The sequence below is a fragment of the Musca autumnalis genome, unplaced genomic scaffold, assembly GCF_047663935.1.
Source record: "Musca autumnalis isolate F117 unplaced genomic scaffold, ASM4766393v1 scaffold_1, whole genome shotgun sequence".
NCBI classification, from domain to species: domain Eukaryota; kingdom Metazoa; phylum Arthropoda; class Insecta; order Diptera; family Muscidae; genus Musca; species Musca autumnalis.
In genome coordinates, this window is record NW_027411644.1 from 8803530 (window position 1) to 8822215 (window position 18686).

An 18686-nucleotide genomic window follows, 5' to 3' on the forward strand; every position below is an offset into this window, starting at 1 on the left:
TATTAAGCAAAGGAAAAGGCGAAAGCACAGAACCATCATCGTACCGGCCACTCGGTATACTCGATACAGCTGGGAAGCTACTAGAGAGATTAATCAAACCCAGGTTAAATGAAGTCATTCAAGCCGCAGGCGGTCTCTCAAAAAGACAGTATGGCTTTCGCCCACGTCCACGGTAGGAGCCCTCAAAGACGTGATAGATACGGTAGAAAGTGCTCAGTGCGGAAATCATTCCTCCCGTCCCATTATATTATTAGCAACGTTGGATGTGAAAAACGCGTTTAACAGCTTACGATGGGCTGACGTAACGCAAACGCTAGACAAAATATTCAATATCCCGAAGTATTTACTCAAGATTATCAGAGACTAAATGAGAAATAGAAAGTATGCAAGTCACGTCGGGAGCAGCCCAAGGCTCTATACTGGGGCCTGATCTGTGGAACGCAACCTACGATGAAATATTAAAGATTGAGGTGCCACATGATACATTCCTCGTGGGATACGCAGACGACATCGCTGCAGTAATCAAAGCCAGGAGCATTAACGAAGCTCAAAGTAAACTGCGTCAGACCATGATACGCACGAAATGTTGGTTGGATGAACATGGGCTTCAACTAGCTCTGCAAAAAACGGAACTGCTACTTCTTACCAGGCGACATATACCAACCGAAATAGATATCAATATAGGCGACGTAGTCATCCCCACAAACAATCCCTAACATATTTGGGCTTGAGACTGGATTCAAAGTTAACATACTCAAAGCAGAACCACAAAAGCTGCGAAAATAACCTCACAATTGTGTAGATTGATGGCTAATATTGGTGGCCCCATACCAAGCAGGAGGAAAATTCTAATGGTGGCGAACAACAGCATACTGCTGTACGGTTCGGAAATCCGGGCTACGGCTCTAACAACTCATGTCAGGGCGAGTAAATTATTGTCGGTGCAGAGAACAGCAGTGTTAAGGGTAACATCAGCCTACCGCACGGTATCTGCAGGAGCTGTACTTGCTGTAGCGGGAATGATCTCCATAGATCTACAGGCAATGGAGCGCCATAAAATATTTATCGCCAAGCAGAAAAGCGAACCACCACATATAGAGTACGCGAGAGCTGTCCGAGAAGAAACGATGGAAACTTGGCAAATACGGTGGCAAAATGAAAGTAGTGGTAATTGGACGCACAAGCTAATCCCTGACTTACGAGCCTGGTATAACAGAAGTCAACAGGTCACGGTTATTTCCGGAAGTACCTACACCGAATGGGAAAATGCAGTACACCTTATTGCGTATATGAAGAAGAGGGGGTAGTTGATGACGAGGAACACACATTCTTTAAGTCTAACCGCTGGACAGAAAGGCGGCAAATACTAGAAACCGAGATTGGTCATTTTGGAAGTGGAAACATCACAATGAAAATGATGGAAAGAGAAGCAAACTGGAAAGCAGTTGCAAAATACGCGGAATATGTTCTCCGCAACAAAAAAATTTTCCTATCCAGGACGCATAGCACGAAATACTCTTTCCAATACTAATTATCATTTTTTTACTCAAATGGACATTTTTAAAATAGTTGATTTTTTTGGAATTATATGGTTGTTTTGAAAACAAAAGGAGTACTTTTTAATTTGTGAAGAAAATAATTTTTTTGACGAAATATTTTTTAAACAAATTGTTTTACAAAAAAAGGAAAATTTCACTTTTTTGTATTTTTTGGTTTGTTTATTGGCTTCTGACCCTTTTTAATAGATTGGTACACATGAAAAACTCAAACTGAGTCATATTTTGATGCGAAATATGAAAAAAATCAAAATTTTACCTTTGAACTTGAATTCCTATGCCACTATTAAACCGAATTTGGTCATTTTAATGTATCGGCAAACTGAATGTGTTATCTGTCGAACAAAAATCTATATCCATTCAAGTTACAGAGTTTTGACCAGGAAGAATCGGTTCTGAACCACTGTGCGATAGACACTTCCAAAATACCATTATCGAAAATACCATTAACTTTTAAAACCAAGGGTCTGCCCATAGAACTTTTAAGTCCTCACACCTGTTTCTTTTGTAAAATATTTGTGAAAATTTTATACTTTCGTATTTTCTAACCTCTTAATGGGCAATTTTGTTTTCAATTTCTTCACTTTTTAACCAAAAAATTAATCGTATTTATGATACATTACAGCAATGGAAGAAAGGTCTGGTCAATTCAAAAGTAATATTTCTTTGCCACAAAATACTCACAAAGTTTAATAGCCTCCGTTGGTGGTGGCCTTTGGAAATGGCGTCTAAAAGGCAAAGAAACAAAAATAACAACAACAAATATAAATTGTTGAACTCTTGTTGGGTTCTAAATTTTCTTTAAATGAGTTCTTGGAAAAGTCAACATCTCATCAGTCTCATTTGTAACATTTCGTGGCAATTAAACAATTATTGACGAAGACGGCAACGGCGACGACGCGTGCTTGAAATGAGTTTTGACGACCTCATTTTTGTTGATGTTTTCCCCCTTTGTATTTCAATTCGAGGTCCTTCATTTCGTTTGTTAAATGACTTTAACTTTTTTAATGAATATAAATGACTTTGCCTACACCAATGCTAACGGCTTGTCTACTCCTTGATATGGAGAGAGTAGTGAACCAAGCCAGTTAAGGAACTCTATTAACTGAATTTGTTGTTGTTGTTGTTAGGCAGTAGCAGCATCAAAGTATCACAATTTTTCTCATTAGATTTTCATCGTCAACATCATTATCAACGCTAACTTGCCTCTTGAGGTGGTAACAATGAAGAAGCCGTTCGAAACACAAGATGGTATAAAAAATAACGGGGGGATATTTAAATGACTTTATTACCTAATGACATGGATACATTTTTATACAAACAATTACTCACCTTTGCCGGAGAACTCAGAGCGACGGTATTCATAAATATCGGCTATATACATATGTATATACATAAGTGTGTGTACTTGTTTGTGGGGTTGTGATGAAAATCGTTTTAAATGCCTGTCTGCTATACCTTATTGAGTAACGAAAGGTTAAAATATAAAAATAGAAACATATTAACCAAAATTAATTTTCTTTTTAAAATATTTTTATTAAGTGTTATTCCTATTTATTTTTAGCATAAACATCTTTCATTGCTTCTCCAATTTTTACTATTTTATAAAGCAAAATATCTTGGAATAATTATTAAATTACAGTCGAAATCGCTTATAACGTCGGTCAAGGGACTGCCGGAATTCGTCGCTATAACCGATATGTCGTTATAAGCGATAGGGCTATAAAGGGCCCCAGAGATTTGAGACTTTTGGATATGGTCGTTATAACTGATATGACGTTATAAACGACCACGTTATAAGCGATTTCGACTGTATATATGTAAGGTTCTTGTACCATGTCTTTATGTATACATGTTCAGAAATTAGATATACATTTAAGAAATAAAAACATATTTCTAAAATGTGGATTCAATCTCAAACACACGCGTTTAAAGATTTCGCACAGGCATACAGTGGTTATCCTTGGAATTCCTTTTATTATTCCTTGCTGTTGACATAATCACAATTTCAAATAACCATCTAATCCAATGTGCACGTAATATGACCATTAAAGCATACTTAAAAGACAAAAAAATAACCGAGCTAAACAAATGAATGAACGAGAACCAAAAGCAGTTTGTCTACAAAACGTGACTCAGCAATAGTCAAGCTAAATATGACGATAGTTGTTGCATGCTATTCAGGAATAAGAAAAAGAAATGTTTTTCTCAGGTAGAAGATGCTTACGAAGAGCAACTAATTACGCACTTAATGTTGTTGCATAAGACTGTAAGGCAGGCATATTAAAACTGTTATTGCTGCATAGCACAGCATGGGGAATATTAGTTCAGTTCTGTCAGTTATTTTGCCAAAGAAAAATACCAGTTAAAACCAACATTTATTATTTGTGTGTATGTGTGTGTGTGGTTTCTAGTCATAGACGGCTTAAGCCAATGTCGTTACCATTTATATTTCTTTTTTCTCTGTTGTGCAATATTTGTTTCTTTTTGCTGTTATTAACGTTTATATTGTCGGCATAATGAGGTTGTCTTATAACAGATTCAGAAGTAGTCAAAGTAAATTACATTAATGGCAGGAAATAATTTACCTTAAGTATTTATTACAGCATCGCCGTCAATGGCAACACTGAGCATAGTTATTTACAATAAGCCATATCTACTTATTTTTTGAACTATATGAAACAGAAATGTAATCTTGAAAATCTCGAAAAGATTCTTATTTAATAGGCTTTGCTACAAATATTGTTGTTGCTAAGAAAAAATAGAAAAACATCTGAATAAATTACAATATTTAAAGATGGAAAGCTTACTATAAAGGCCCTTGTACAAAGTTTGAAATCTGAATTAGACTTATTTTCATATTAAATAGTTATTCTACACCAGCTTATCGGTTAGTGATGAAAAAGGCACCACAGACAAATTCCAAAGACTGTATGGAATGCATACATACATATGTAATATATATATATATATATATATATGAGATATATATAAATTTGAACTGATTTCTATATAATATGGTACACTTATTACCAGAACAAATTCCGTCACATATTCCAACTTTCATCAAAATTGGACAGATATAGGGTGTTTGGTGCAGCAAATACGTGAAATCGGGCGATCGGGCGAGATATAATTTGGCACACTTATTTCTAGACCGAATTCAAATACACATTCCAAATTTAATCAAAATCGGGCGTATATAGTGTCTTCGGTGCAGCAAATACGTGAAATCGGCCGAAAATATATATGGGGGCTATGTATATATATCCAAATCTTAAACTATTTTCACCAAAAGCAATAGCGTTCTTATTATGCCTAAAAACTGATATACTCCAACTTTCAGATGAATCAGACAATAAATATGTATATGCCTAGAAGGAACTATGTATGGGTCTATCTCGTCTCCTTTTGTATGTTATATACAAATGCTCAAAGACATAATACCCCTTACCACAGTGTGGTGTAGGGAATAACTATCAAAAGGGCTTTAGTAATCGTAGTCGGTGCGTAAACTTTTTTCACCTAATCGACTTAAAAACACGTTTTCGTTATCAGCTACATTTTCGCTACTTGGTACTGGAGTGGTATTTTTTTGATTATAGCCTCAATGGGTATGTATGAGGTCACTAAGAGCTATAAATCGACTAAAGAATGTTAATACAACTGAAGCCAATGGGATAAGAAATCTTATGATAGGAGGCGATACACTGATAGGGCATAGGTATAGGCTAGTTGGCAACATCAAGAAAATCGCATTCTCACCAAACCTAGTTATTTATGCTCCCTTCACAGAAAAGAAGAAAGTACGGTATGTACAGAAGGCACCCATAAAGCGTACTGTGTGAACGAGTAAGGCATATGGCAATTGGGATAAAAAACAATATCAATTCGACTTTACCCCCGTTTACACATGCAGGTGACAGTTCGAAAAATACCAATACACTCACACATATTTACTGCCACACCAACTAACAACCTCACTGCCGACAAAATTTCCTTGTCAGTAATCAATGTAAGTGCTTTGAAAGTAACTTCAAATTTTTTTCCGAACGTTTACACATGCAAGTGTCAGTTCGAAAAAATTGAAGTTTGTGTAATCATTGGGTTAGTCCTTACATAACCACAATCGATCAAATCTTCTCGTCCGACAACCGTATACGAAGTCTGATAAAAAGGTTAGTATTGATTTGGTGTGTTCTTCGATTTTTTACTATTCGTAAAAATGGATCATGAAATTAGAACTGAAATTAGAGACGAGTCTTCAAACTGCACTGTTCCCAAATTTTGTGTAGGAAGTACCCGAAGGACTCGGTTGCGTCCATATTCCAAACGGATACATGACTGGATGAACTAATTCGATATTCAAAATTTGGACCAATCAGAAACTCCCTGCGAGAGTTATCTAGAGGATTTGTCATTTTAGTTGGTGCACACAGTGTTGCTCAGAGCTTTTAGGCCATTATCCGGGGAAGTATGGACTTGTCCCCTATAACCATCGTAAGGGGGACAGCAAGGACAACCTGCTGAAAAAAATTCAAAACGATCTGGGAGGAGCTCTTAAACTTCACTATTTCCTAATTTTGTGTGGGAGGTTCCCGAAGGAATGGACCGATTGTTATTTGAATCCAATCGATATCTGAAAGGAATAATACAATATGCAAAGTTTGGACCAAAACGATTGCTCCCTTCGAGAGTTATCGGTCACACCATTTTACAGAAACATGTTTTATTTTTTTATTTTTTATTTATTTATTTATTTTTTTTTTTTTTTTTTGGGGAGGTACCCAAAGGAGTGAGGCGATCCCTGCAAAAATTCGGATCCGTTAGTCATTATGTAACTCAAAAATAACTACTTATATTACTCCTTACTAAGTTATGAGTACGGTGGCACAGAGCGTTGTGTCCGACTACAATTAAATCCTAGAGTTGTGTGTTCAACGCTCACCGTCGGCCGGGCACTTTTTGTTAATAACACAAATTTGGTGGTGCACATGTATGTACCCAGCAAACCAATCGTACCGACAGCGTAACGAAATTTCGTTAATTTCGATTAATCGGAACAAAATTCGGACGCTTCGGCCGATTTCGGATCCGAAATCGTAACGATATCTTAACGAAAGTTGTATGAATTGGTTGATATGATTTCGGAACGAAATGCCGGAGGGAAATCGAAACGAAAGAAAATCCTTGGGAAATTCGGAAGGGAAATTTAATTCCGACATTCGCTCCGACATCGGGACGAAATCGGTGCAAAAACTGAACTATTTCCCCTTCGAAAAATCGTTTAGAAATTGGAACGAAGACTGAACGATTTTGCTTCCGAAATTGTTCAGACGTGTCGGATATCCGACATTTGGTTTGCTGGGTACATGTACACGTTTAAGCAACTCTTAAAGTTCGTACACGTGGCGTAGTGTGTGGTGTGTTCGGCTACAAAGCAGAAAAGTTCGTGTGTTCAAATCCAGCAAGTAGCGAAATAAAATAAAAATATGAAGTGTGAAAACAGTTCAACAGTTCTAAAAAAAATAGAAAATATTTTTTTTGCTTATTGCTTATTTTTATACCCTCAGCATTTATGCTAACGGGCAAAACGTGGGTTTAGACCCCAAGTATGTTTGAACGAAATCCGTTTCAGACAATTTGGAGTTGATTTAGCAATGTCCTTCCGTCTGTCTGTCGGTCTGGCTGTCTGGATCCCACGATAACTCTCGAATGGATCAACCAAAATTTGGCTTTCGTAATATTTTGTCCAAACTTAGTTTAAGTTCGAAGATTGGCGTACCTCCCCCACAAAAGATAGAAAATGTTCGGAAAATTTGTGCGCACGCTAACTCTTAAAGGAAGTAACAGGTTTGATCCATACTTTGCACATATTAAAATTTCTACCAGACGTAAATGAGGTTCCAATATGGACTCAATCGGTCCACTCCTTTGGGTACCTCGCACACAAAATTTCGGATAAGTTCAGCTAGGGACCTGCTCTCCAATCGCTTTGATTTTTGTTGCAACAAATTGTATTCACTGCCACCCATATGACGTTACAAGTTTAAGCAGGGGAAGTCCATACTTCCTGAGAAATTAGCCTGAAAGATGAAAAAAGCCCCTATTACACCGTCTGTAGTGGTTGGAGCGCAAGATAACTCTCGAACCGATCATCCGATTCGGTCCAAATTTTGTTCAAAAATAGTTTAAATTTGAAGATAAGCCATATCGGTCCACACCTTGAGGTACCTCCACCACAAATTTCAAAAATGTTCGGAAAAATTGTGCGCACGATAACTCATGAAGGGATTGACCGATGTAATCCATACTTTGCACATATTAATATATCTACCAGATACAGATCAGAATATGGACTATATTTGCCCACTCCTTCGGGTACCTCCCACACAAAATTTCGGATAAGTTCACTTTAAGACCTGCTTTGATTGAAGCAAATTGCATTCTCTGCTTCAAATACGACGGTAAAAGTTTTTTCATGGGCATGTCTATACTTCTAGAGAAATCAGCCCGAAAGGTGTACCACTATGTCACCATATGTGGCGATCGGAGAGCAGGATAACTCTCGAACTCTTCAACCGATTTGGTCACAAACACATTCGATCTGTCCGTAGGTGAAAGTTTCACTTCACATTGGCTGAGGGTAAATATCTGTCGGCAAAGTCGACTAACACTTTTTTACTTGTTCAAGTTCTAGTGGCCATAGAATAACTAGTAAATCATTGCGACATGTACTTGTTAAAATAATGGCTTAGTAGGGGGTTTCGTAAGTAGTTTCGACTAACAAAAAGTACTATAAACACCCATTATTTATGAAGGATTTTTTCTTGCTTGAATATGACCCATCTTCCATTTTAAATCAAGTTTGGGCAAAATATTACGAAGTGCAAAATTTGGTTCGAATCGGTTGTTCCATTTGAGGGTTATCGTGCGCACCAGCCAAGCAGTCAGACAGACAGATGGACGAAAATGGCTAAATCGAATCCAAATGATCTGAAACGAATTTCGTCTAAACATATTTGGGGTCTAAAACCATTATTTCGATGAAGAAAAGTTTTAGCCAAAAGGCTGAGGGTATAATTATGCTGCTCTCGTTAATGAAAATAGTAAGTTCATTCGCCACTAAAGAACATAACTTTCTTTTAAACAAAATACCATGTTAAAGGCAATACAGTAGACTTATCCATTAAAAGACTTCACATCGAGCGGTACCTTCAAATCTGAGGTACCATACATTGGATGAATACCGACAGTTCTCTGCAGGAATGCTGCATATCCCCAATAAAGATTGTGTGCCGAATGTTACCTATTTCTCTAGGATAACGTGGCTAAAACGTTTAAAATACCGAAAATCGAGAGGTACCTTCCCTGGGGGCTATATAAACATGTGGACCTATACCTACAACTATATGACAGAAAGTTTTGTAGGCTCAATGAATACAATAAATACAGAATTTTAGCCATTTCGGTTGGATAATGTGGCTAAAACCTTCAAAATACCGAAAATCGGGGGGTACAGTTCTACGGGGGCTTTAGCAAAACGTCGACCAATATAAACCATTTTCAATGCCAAATATCGTAGGAGTAATCCAAACTTCTTTACCAAATTCTAGCTCTATCTTAAATATTGCTTATCTTGATTTTAATAGACGGACGAATGAACGGACAGTCGGAAATTGTTATATTGACTTAGAATTTTATGCTGATCAAGAATATATACTGTATATGTTTTCGATGTATTACAAATGGAATGACAAAGCCAGTTATATCCTCCATATACGGTGGATGGTATATACATTTTAACTTTTGTGAGGTAGGTAACGAAAGGAGTTGACCGATATGGCCCCTTTTCGACCTTAATCTAATTTTGGATAAAATGATAGGAGGCCCAAAACTGTTGATTCGTTCGACATTTATCGTGCGCTCTAACCTGTCAGACAGAACTAAATGGACTCTAAATTGACTTAAACGTATTTCGTCCAACCATTCGGAAACCATTATTTTTGTTGGAGAAGTATTTTGGCCACTGGGGATCACAAATGTTCGGTCGAAAATGTAACTAGAATCGTGCGCTCTAACCTGCCAGACAGAACTAAATGGACTCTAAATTGATTTAAACGTATTTCGTCCAAACATATTTGGGGTCGGAAACCATTATTTTTGTTGGAGAAGTTTTTTGGCCACTGGGAATCACAAATGTTCGGTCGAAAATTTAACTAAATGTAAATTTGGGAGATAGCGTTATATGGGTGGCTATATAAAAACGTGGACCGATACCACTCAAAAGTAAATCATATGTACAATTTTCAATATTCCCCCAAAAGTCTATATCTTTACCGTTTGTACTAGAGGTATCACAAAGAAGCGAGTGCTGGTAGGGGGTTTGAAATTGTTATTGCCATTGTCATAAATAGGACGGACATCCACAAAATATTACATTGACGAAACCTAACCCGTAAGGACTACCTGTTTTTGAAAATATCAAAGCAATCATTGACAATATTATGTAACTTTGTGAGGGCGGTGGACGATACTAACAAGTAGATAACTGATCCGTCTGAATTAGGAATTCGATGGTTCTTTAATGTTGCAATTTCTTGTTCAAAGCTATAAATTGTCCTCGTATAGAAATTAATTTTAACAGATTATTTATATCCCTGTCAGTCACGGAAAAGAAACAATTTTGTAACCCCCTGAATGTAACCTTGTGGCACAAAAATCCGATTTTCTATTTCAAACTCATTAAAGTGATGTTTGTTCGTTATCGACAAACATTATTATTGCCTTCACTTATTGAGAACTATATTTCTCCTATCCCAAAAAAAAAAAAAAAAAAAATCCTAAATTCCAATTAAATTGAGATTGAAATGATATTGAATTTCTATTTATTTTTGTGCCAGTGTTGTTAAGGATTTTTTTCCTGATGGTTTCCTTTTTAAACAAATTCACTTTTGCCATCCTTTACTAAATTTCTGGGTGAAGTTGCCTCCATATACTTTTATGTTATAAAGCAACAGAAAACAGGAACGTAGACTCTGAACTAATTGGCAAGTCAATCGAAAGAAAGCAATTCTAAAGTATCTCAAGTAGAGAAAAAAAAAAATTTTTTCTGATTTTCAGTTTCAATGTTCATAATCGGATCCATTTACAAATGATGTAGTTTTCTGCGAAATTCACTAAAAATAATATAATTTTCAATTACTGCCTATAATTTAAAATATTTACTTGTAGGCATTTGACCTAATGAACAGCTTTCCTTTCAATGTTGAAGGAAAAGAGCGAGTTTGGAGAAAAATATGTTAAACAAGGACTTACACTCATAGTTATATCATTAGACATTTAATGAAGTGTTACAAATATGTTTTTAATTTTATTTAAGGTCTATGGTAATAATACGTAAACACATATTATTTAGCTGATGGCCTAAGTTGCTAATGCTATTATTTAATTTATCTTATATTAATATAAGATACATTTTATAAATAAATAAGTAAATAAATATAATAACATTTATTACAATTTATTCTTCTTACTTATCAATGATTTTTTTCTATTTGACAGGTGGTTGGCCGCTCTCGCATTCTTGTTGTCCTGTGAATAAACAACCACGACACTCTTAATTTTAAACTTAGACTGAAGAAATGAAATCTTAAAGCTGCTCATAAAATGCCACATTGCCTGTGGGTGTGCTGCAGACTCTTCTAGTGCCGCAACTGCCAACACTTCAGCACAAAAGTCCAATTCGCATCAAGAATGTGTGTAAGGCCGGCATTATAACGAGGAATACAACAGACAAAAGAATTTCAACAAAGAATAAGTGTAGAAAAAACGACTATTAACAATTGCAAGAAAGAAGCAACAGAATCCGAAAAGCTCGCAATAAAGCAAAAAAAAAAGTAGTAAGAAGCAGCAGGTGCAGGTGCAACCAAATGTAGGCAATATTGAGCCGTTTTTTTCTAGTAGTCAGCAACACATGCACACAATTCTACAACAACGACAACAATATCCAGTTAACAGCATCAGCACTCGCATGCAAATATTGTTTTAAACAAAGTGCCAAAGACCAAGAAAGGAAGATAAACTTCTTGTCTGAGGGGTTGTGTAGATCACAAAACACAGAAAACAAAGACACTACCGAAATGTATATCCCAGCACCACGTGCATCATACAAGTGATGCATATGCTTGCATAAAACAACAGGAAAATAAAGGCAAGGGGTAGAATTGTGAAAAGGATAACAACAAAAGCATCAGTATTCCAACGTAAATGGAACAACGAAACGCCTGGCATCACATCCATCTCATATAGATGTCAGCTTGTTGCGAATCCCTGATGCAGTTACAAATGATAAGCACCCCATACGGAATGGGCCTCTATGCTGATACTCCGTCTACAACGAAAACGATAAATGAATACACTGCCAGCAACAACTAAGCCACCTGCAGCAAAAACACACAACTAGAAGTGGTGAGAATACAACTAAAAAAAGATTCTAGTAAGTGGCCCTTGCACAAGTGAAATTTTAAGTGCTTAACGCGCTGCCAGCAAAAAACAAGCAGTAATCCAACGCTTGTATTTGCACTTACTCACCATCCCAAACACACACGCGCACACATAACACAAATGCATGCATAGTTGGCAGCCAGAATGGAACTATAACCAACAAATATAATTGAAATTTAAAAGTCCTTTCCTTTCTCTGGATGAGAGAAAATGGCTCAACAATCATAAATTCTTCCATAGAAGGGCTGGAGAAAAATAATAAAAAAACGAACCACAGAGTGGAACACAACAGAGAAACTTAATTAGAGCACAGACACAATGGCATCACTGCGTAATCTCTCATAGTTAAGTGGAGAACAAAAACATATAGCCAAGTTACGCGCACATACATACCCATTCAGAATAAGGACAACGATTTCTTCTTTTAGAGAAATAAAAACAGCAACAACAACAATAAGAGGCCAACTTACAAAAATTGCCTACAATCCCACAAAAGCGGTTGCCTATGCAACCGTTGAGCCACTAAAGCATAATGATTATGTTGCATCATGGTATGCAACAACAACGACGACGAAGATGCCCTACACTGAGAGACGCCATAAAATTTATCACACCTGCTGCACAAAAGACTGCCACCTTACTGCGTCTACAGCCCAAACACAGTCGAAGAAAATTAAGTCGACGTCAGCAGCAGCATCAACAGTATCATCATCATCATCAGCGTCAACACCAGCATCACCACCGTCATCAACAACAGACAACAAAACGAATACCTCTGCCATTGGCTTTACTGTTGCTAACAACATTGGGTACCATGAGTGGGCCGCCATTCGGTAGCAGTGTATCAGCTCTAGCAATGAACGGTGGCAATAACAACAATAGTAACAATAAAGTTTCTCAAAATAGCATAAATGTAAACAACAATAATAATAACAATCTAAGCCTAAGAACGTCAGCTTTAATAGCAGCTGCCTCAACAACCACATCCACATCATCATCTTCCTCAACATCAACGTCATCATCGTCTTCTTCCTTAGTTGGGTCAAATGGAAATGCAGTTCCATCATTGGCACTAACAGCAGTGGGTGGTAGCAGTTCAAGTTCCTCATCAATGTCTTCTTCTCCCTCCTTGTCGTCGTCTTCATCATCGTCTTCTTCTTCGTCTTCCTCGTCGTCATCATCATCATCATCGTCATCGAATTCTCGTAGCAGTCGCCAATATGGCAGTAACAGTAACAACAACAATCAACACGACCAATTACCCTCACAACTTTCATCACGTATCATTCACACACGCAACGGAGCCTTATCGGGCGTAATTGTACAATTAGATGGCCGCCATTTAGATCCGGTTGAGGCATATCGTGGCATTCCGTATGCATCGCCACCTGTCGGTAATTTGCGATTTATGCCACCTGTATCGGCAGCCATGTGGTCAGGCGTCAGAAAGGCAGACAGGTAAGTTTAACTTTAGTTTAGCTGGCGTGAATTCACGTTGTGACCGGTGTTTTGCATTTATTGTTGTTGTTGTTCTTCATTCACAATGCAAAAATCGTTGAAGTTTTATAGTTTAAGTAAATTAGGGTCAATAAGCGTCAGACATATATCCGTTTCAAAGTTATTCTATGGAAAGGAACACTGGCCTACAACATTTGAGGTGTAAAGTTTATGAAAATATTTGAAATTTAGATGGACAACAATCTCAATGTTTTGAATTAATCAATTTTTTAAATATATATGTATGTCATTTAATAGAATATAAAACAAGACTGTTTCTTTAGGACGATTCGAAATTCGTTCGAATTACTACCAAACTCCTGTTATTGTAGAACAAATGAAGCAAAAATTAAAAAAAATAACAGGTGATCAAATGTTAGAGTGATTATAGTCGGGACGGGACCGACTATGTGATACCCTACACCACTACCCTGTGTATCCGATTTTCAATGGTAATGATTTTTTAGGGCGATACTAAAGTTATCAGCCACCCAAATGGCGTAGAGCTAACTAAACTAAAATAATAAAAAGGCCAGGGTCGCTCCCTGCAAAACTGGGATATTTGGCATTACAATTCCATTCAAAAAATCGAAAATAGGATGTATTACCGACTATATTTTCTCCTTTCTTTGACGGGCATTCATTTTGGAATGCCCCTGCTAGAAGCGGAGATATTGGTATAAGAATAAAACATTCAATTTTTCTCCACATGACTTTTTAGCCATTACGACCCCTGCACATTATACATCTATCACCAAACTCAATAAGCTCACTAATCATTACAAAAAAAATAAAATGGAAAATGTAGGAGATATCGACTTCTGCGATGTTTTCGTTGTTTGACCACCTCCGCCAACTTTCCACTTTCATTAGCAGGCTTTGTTTTCGGAAGGTCTCCAACCGAATCTGTGATATTCGTCATTCCAAATAAAATCCCTACATTTCCGTTGATTGGCCAACCTGGGTTACATCGTTGTGAAGGTGATATTTTCTTATTTCATAAGCGGGGTTGCTTTTGGTCTACTCCGTATAGAATTAAAATATTCGCTTTTGAAAAAACGTTGTCTTTTTTTCCAAATAAGTTTTTGCCCATTCCCATCCCTGAATAATATCTGATCATCTCCAAAATCAATAGCTTTCTTTCTATGATTTATATGATCCGGACCGCCGAAAAACTAAAATATCGCGGGGTACCAGCACACTCAAAAGGATATTGTAAGTACTGTACCCAAAAAAATTGGTTTTTAAGAAAAAATATCGCACTAAATTTTGACCTTTGGCAATAGATTACTGTGATGCTGTGGGGGCTACATAGTCAATATACATTATGCGTAATCGCGAGTACTTTAATCCTATGATTGGATTTTTGAAATAGGCGAGTGCGCGTTCAAGTTAAATCAAAAATAATTAGACACATTTATTTCTTGACGAATTCAGTCACACATTCCAAATTTCAATGAAATCGGAGATATATAGCGTGTTTGGAGCAGCAAATTCGTGAAATCGGCTAAAAATATGTATCAGAGCTATATCCACATCTGTACCTATTTCGGTATAATTTGGCGCATTTATTTCTAGACCGAATTTAGGCACACATTACGAATTTCATCGAAATAGGGCACATATAGCGTGTTTGGTGCAGCACATACGTGCAATCGGCTGAAAATATATATTGGGGCTATATCCAAATCTGACCCGATTTCAATATAATTTGGCATCTTAATTTAGACCTAATTAAGTCACACATTCCAAATTTCATCGAAATCGGACATATGCAAATAGCAAATACCTGAAATCGGCTGAAAATATATATAGGAGCTATATCCAAATCTAAACCGATTTTCACCAAAAGCAAAAGCGTTCTTCCTATGGCCAAAAAATGATATTCCCCAATTTTCAGCTGAATCGGACAAAAAATGCAACCTGCACGTTGCGAACGGACGGACGGACATGCATAAATCGACTCAGAAATTGATTACATGTATATCCAAAAAGAAACGATGGGTCTATCTTGTTTCCTTATGCATATTACATACAAATGCACAAAGAGATATTACCCCTTACCACAGTGCACCTGTTACACCTTACCACACCTAACCCCTAATTTTTTTTAATTTGATCCAAAACGCACATATGAACGGCGATTATATAACGTTAACTTGTGCCAACCGAGCGATCTTTGTTTCCAGAAAAAATACAAAAATGTATGATGATCGGTTAACGATAACCCGTGCCGCCTGACCCATCTTTATTTCAATAGGTCTTTGTATGGGGGCCGAAGGCGAATTGTCAGGAAATCGCTCTACAGGCCACAACTATTTTCCTTACTTACTTAGCTGGCCCATTACAGAACATTTGTTCTATAGGCCGAACTAAGAAGAGATCTCCATTCCTCTCTATTTGTTGCTTCGCACTCTGGAATACCGCGCCTTTTCATCTCATCATCCATTTGTTTGCGCCATCTATTCCTTGGCCTGCCAATTCTGCGTGCACCGCCATGTGGCATGTATTCATACGCCTTTTTAGCGGGTTCATCATCGCTCATTCTTATGATATGGCCTAGCCAACGCAATCGGTGCATCTCGATACATTTAACTATATTGATGTCGTTGTATAGCAGATACAGCTCGTTATTCATGCGACATCGACGCATTCAATACCATCTTCTGGGATTGGGACTATGGTATCTTCAACAACAGATTTGAAAAATGTTCTTTCCATATCCTGAGTACACTATCTGTATCAGTTACCAAATTACCTTGCTGGTCTCTACAGGAGGATGTGCCTGTACCAAAGCCATCAGTTTGTGCTTGACTCTTTGGTAGAATTTTCGGACTTCATTCTGGCTCCTGTACATCTCGATTTTTTCACACTCCCGCTTTTCCATCTCTCTCTTTTTCCTGCGGAGAAGACGTTTCTCCTCTCTCCTTTTCTCCCTGTATCTCTCTCGTGCGCTACGCGTTGCTACGGATTGTAAAGTAGCCCTATATGCCGCATTTTTCTCTTCGGTGGCAGCACGACACTCCTCATCATACCATGGATTCCTTGGTGGAGGTCTCTGGTATCCAAGTATGGATTTTGCGGCTGCTTGCATGGAGTGGGCAATGCTTTGCCACTGCGCTGATATGTTATCGGGATGAGGAGTGCTTTGATTAAACAATTGGGCTAGTTGAGTGGAATATGCTGTGGCTATCTGTTGTGATTGCAGCTTACCGATGTCTAACTTTCGTGTTGTGTCTGTTCGTACTTTGTTTGCTACGTTTAAGCGGGTGCGTACCTTTGCTGCAACAAGGTAGTGGTCCGAATCAATGTTTGCGCCTCTGAACGAACGCACATCCAACACGCTCGATGAATATCTTCCATCTATCACAACATGATCAATTTGGTTTATTGTTTTCTGATCTGGAGACAGCCAGGTGCCCTTATGAATATCGAGATGATTAAATCTGGTACTGCTAACTACCATGTTTTTTTCAGCTGCAAAGTCTATCAGCCTCATACCATTGTCAGATGTTTCACTGTGGAGACTGAATTTCCCGACTGTTGGGCCAAAGATATTCTTCTTTCCAATTTTGGCATTAAAATCGCCTAGAATGATTTTAATGTCATGGGCAGGGCAACGGTCATATGTTTCTTCTAAGCTTGTAAAATATATCTTTGGTCTGTTCGTCCTTTTCTTCAGTGGGAGCATGAGCGCAAATAAAGCTGATGTTGAAGAATTTAGCTTTTATTCGAATTACAGCAAGTCTTTCATTCACTGGGGTGAAGCTGGATACCAGATGTTTTAGTCTCCGACTAACTACGAATCCACAACCAAACTCATGCTTTACGTCATGGCAGCTATAATACAGTGCGTCACCTTTAGGTGTTGTTGTGACGCCTATCCCAATCCATCGTATTTCCTGTATGGCAGTAATATCGGGCTTGTACTTTTCAAGTACGTCTGCCAATGCGAAGAATGCACCTTCTCTATAAAGAGTGCGAACATTCCAGGTGCAGATTCGCAGATCATGGTCCTTAAAACGTTTGCGGGGTTCGTCAACTTTAGAGGGGTTTGTTTTTCTTTTCTTTCGTTTTTTCATAGTAGGCTGTTTTTTCTAGGGAAGGGTTACTAACCCGACGCCCAAACCCAAGTTTTTAAAGTTCTTATGCGTGAACGCGCGGCACATGTTAGCTCACTACCTTTAACGGGTGTTAAAGGCAGTTCCCCAGGTGACACCACGGGAGGTCAGTGTCCACTTGGGATGAAAGAGGGACCAAGATAAATCCTGGGCTTTGCCATGTTAAAACCGGTCAGGACCGTTGCTTGGTATCTTCCATCCCCTACGTCACCCACTATTTTCCAATCAACTAAAAACATTTACCAGTTCATTGTTGTGGCTAAAAAACGTATTCTACAAAATTTTACACAATACAATGTGACACAGGTATTGTGCTGCTATCCTCGGCTACGATGTTGTTTATCCATGCTTAAGATCTCCAATCGCTAATCGTTACCATGGTGGAGTAGTGAGCATGTCCGCTTTACACAAACAAGGCCATTTATTAAGAAATTTGGAAGCTTTTTGCTGTATTTTTAATAATATGTGTCTCGAAAAGTCTTCGCATTTATTGACCACTTAAAATCGGCAGCTGATCATACAGCCTTATATTTGGTTACAAATGTTGACAGGCACCATTGTTGTTGCGACTATATCATGATTGGATACCAAATCCCGGATCCCAGGTCTCACACAGAAATAAACCTAATAACGTCTGAACTCTTTACGTTCTTTACCTTTATGTATCATAAATTAATGTCAACAACGTTTATGCCACAAAAGTGAATAGATAACAGATCACCGTTTTACAGGATCTCGAGTTTACAAATAGCTTTATGCAATTTATGTCGCCCTGTGTAGTGCATAGACATGAAATATTCAATCTCAGTAGTTCTTTGTCTGCAATTTTACAAACTAATGAGGTTGGTATGATTTCATTGCCCTGCTTGCAGGAATAATGAAAATGGATAGTCCAATTAGGTTGGGATAAGGTAAGGTATTTTATTGTTCCAGGACTACACCTTATGAGGTCAGCTCAAACTAACACAACACACAAATAAACAAGTAGGAGAGGGCTATAGTCGGA

General features: G+C 37.7%; 1 protein-coding gene across 1 annotated transcript in view; it reads left to right on the forward strand.

Annotated features, from left to right (window-relative positions):
• Positions 1–18686, forward strand: part of Nlg3 (Neuroligin 3) — a 370712-nt gene that overhangs the window by 207342 nt on the left and 144684 nt on the right. The window contains exon 3 of the mRNA XM_073964459.1: positions 11121–13520. Within this exon, the coding sequence (XP_073820560.1) occupies positions 12595–13520 (926 nt within the window). The 5' untranslated portion in view covers positions 11121–12594. The remainder of the gene's footprint in view (positions 1–11120; positions 13521–18686) is intronic.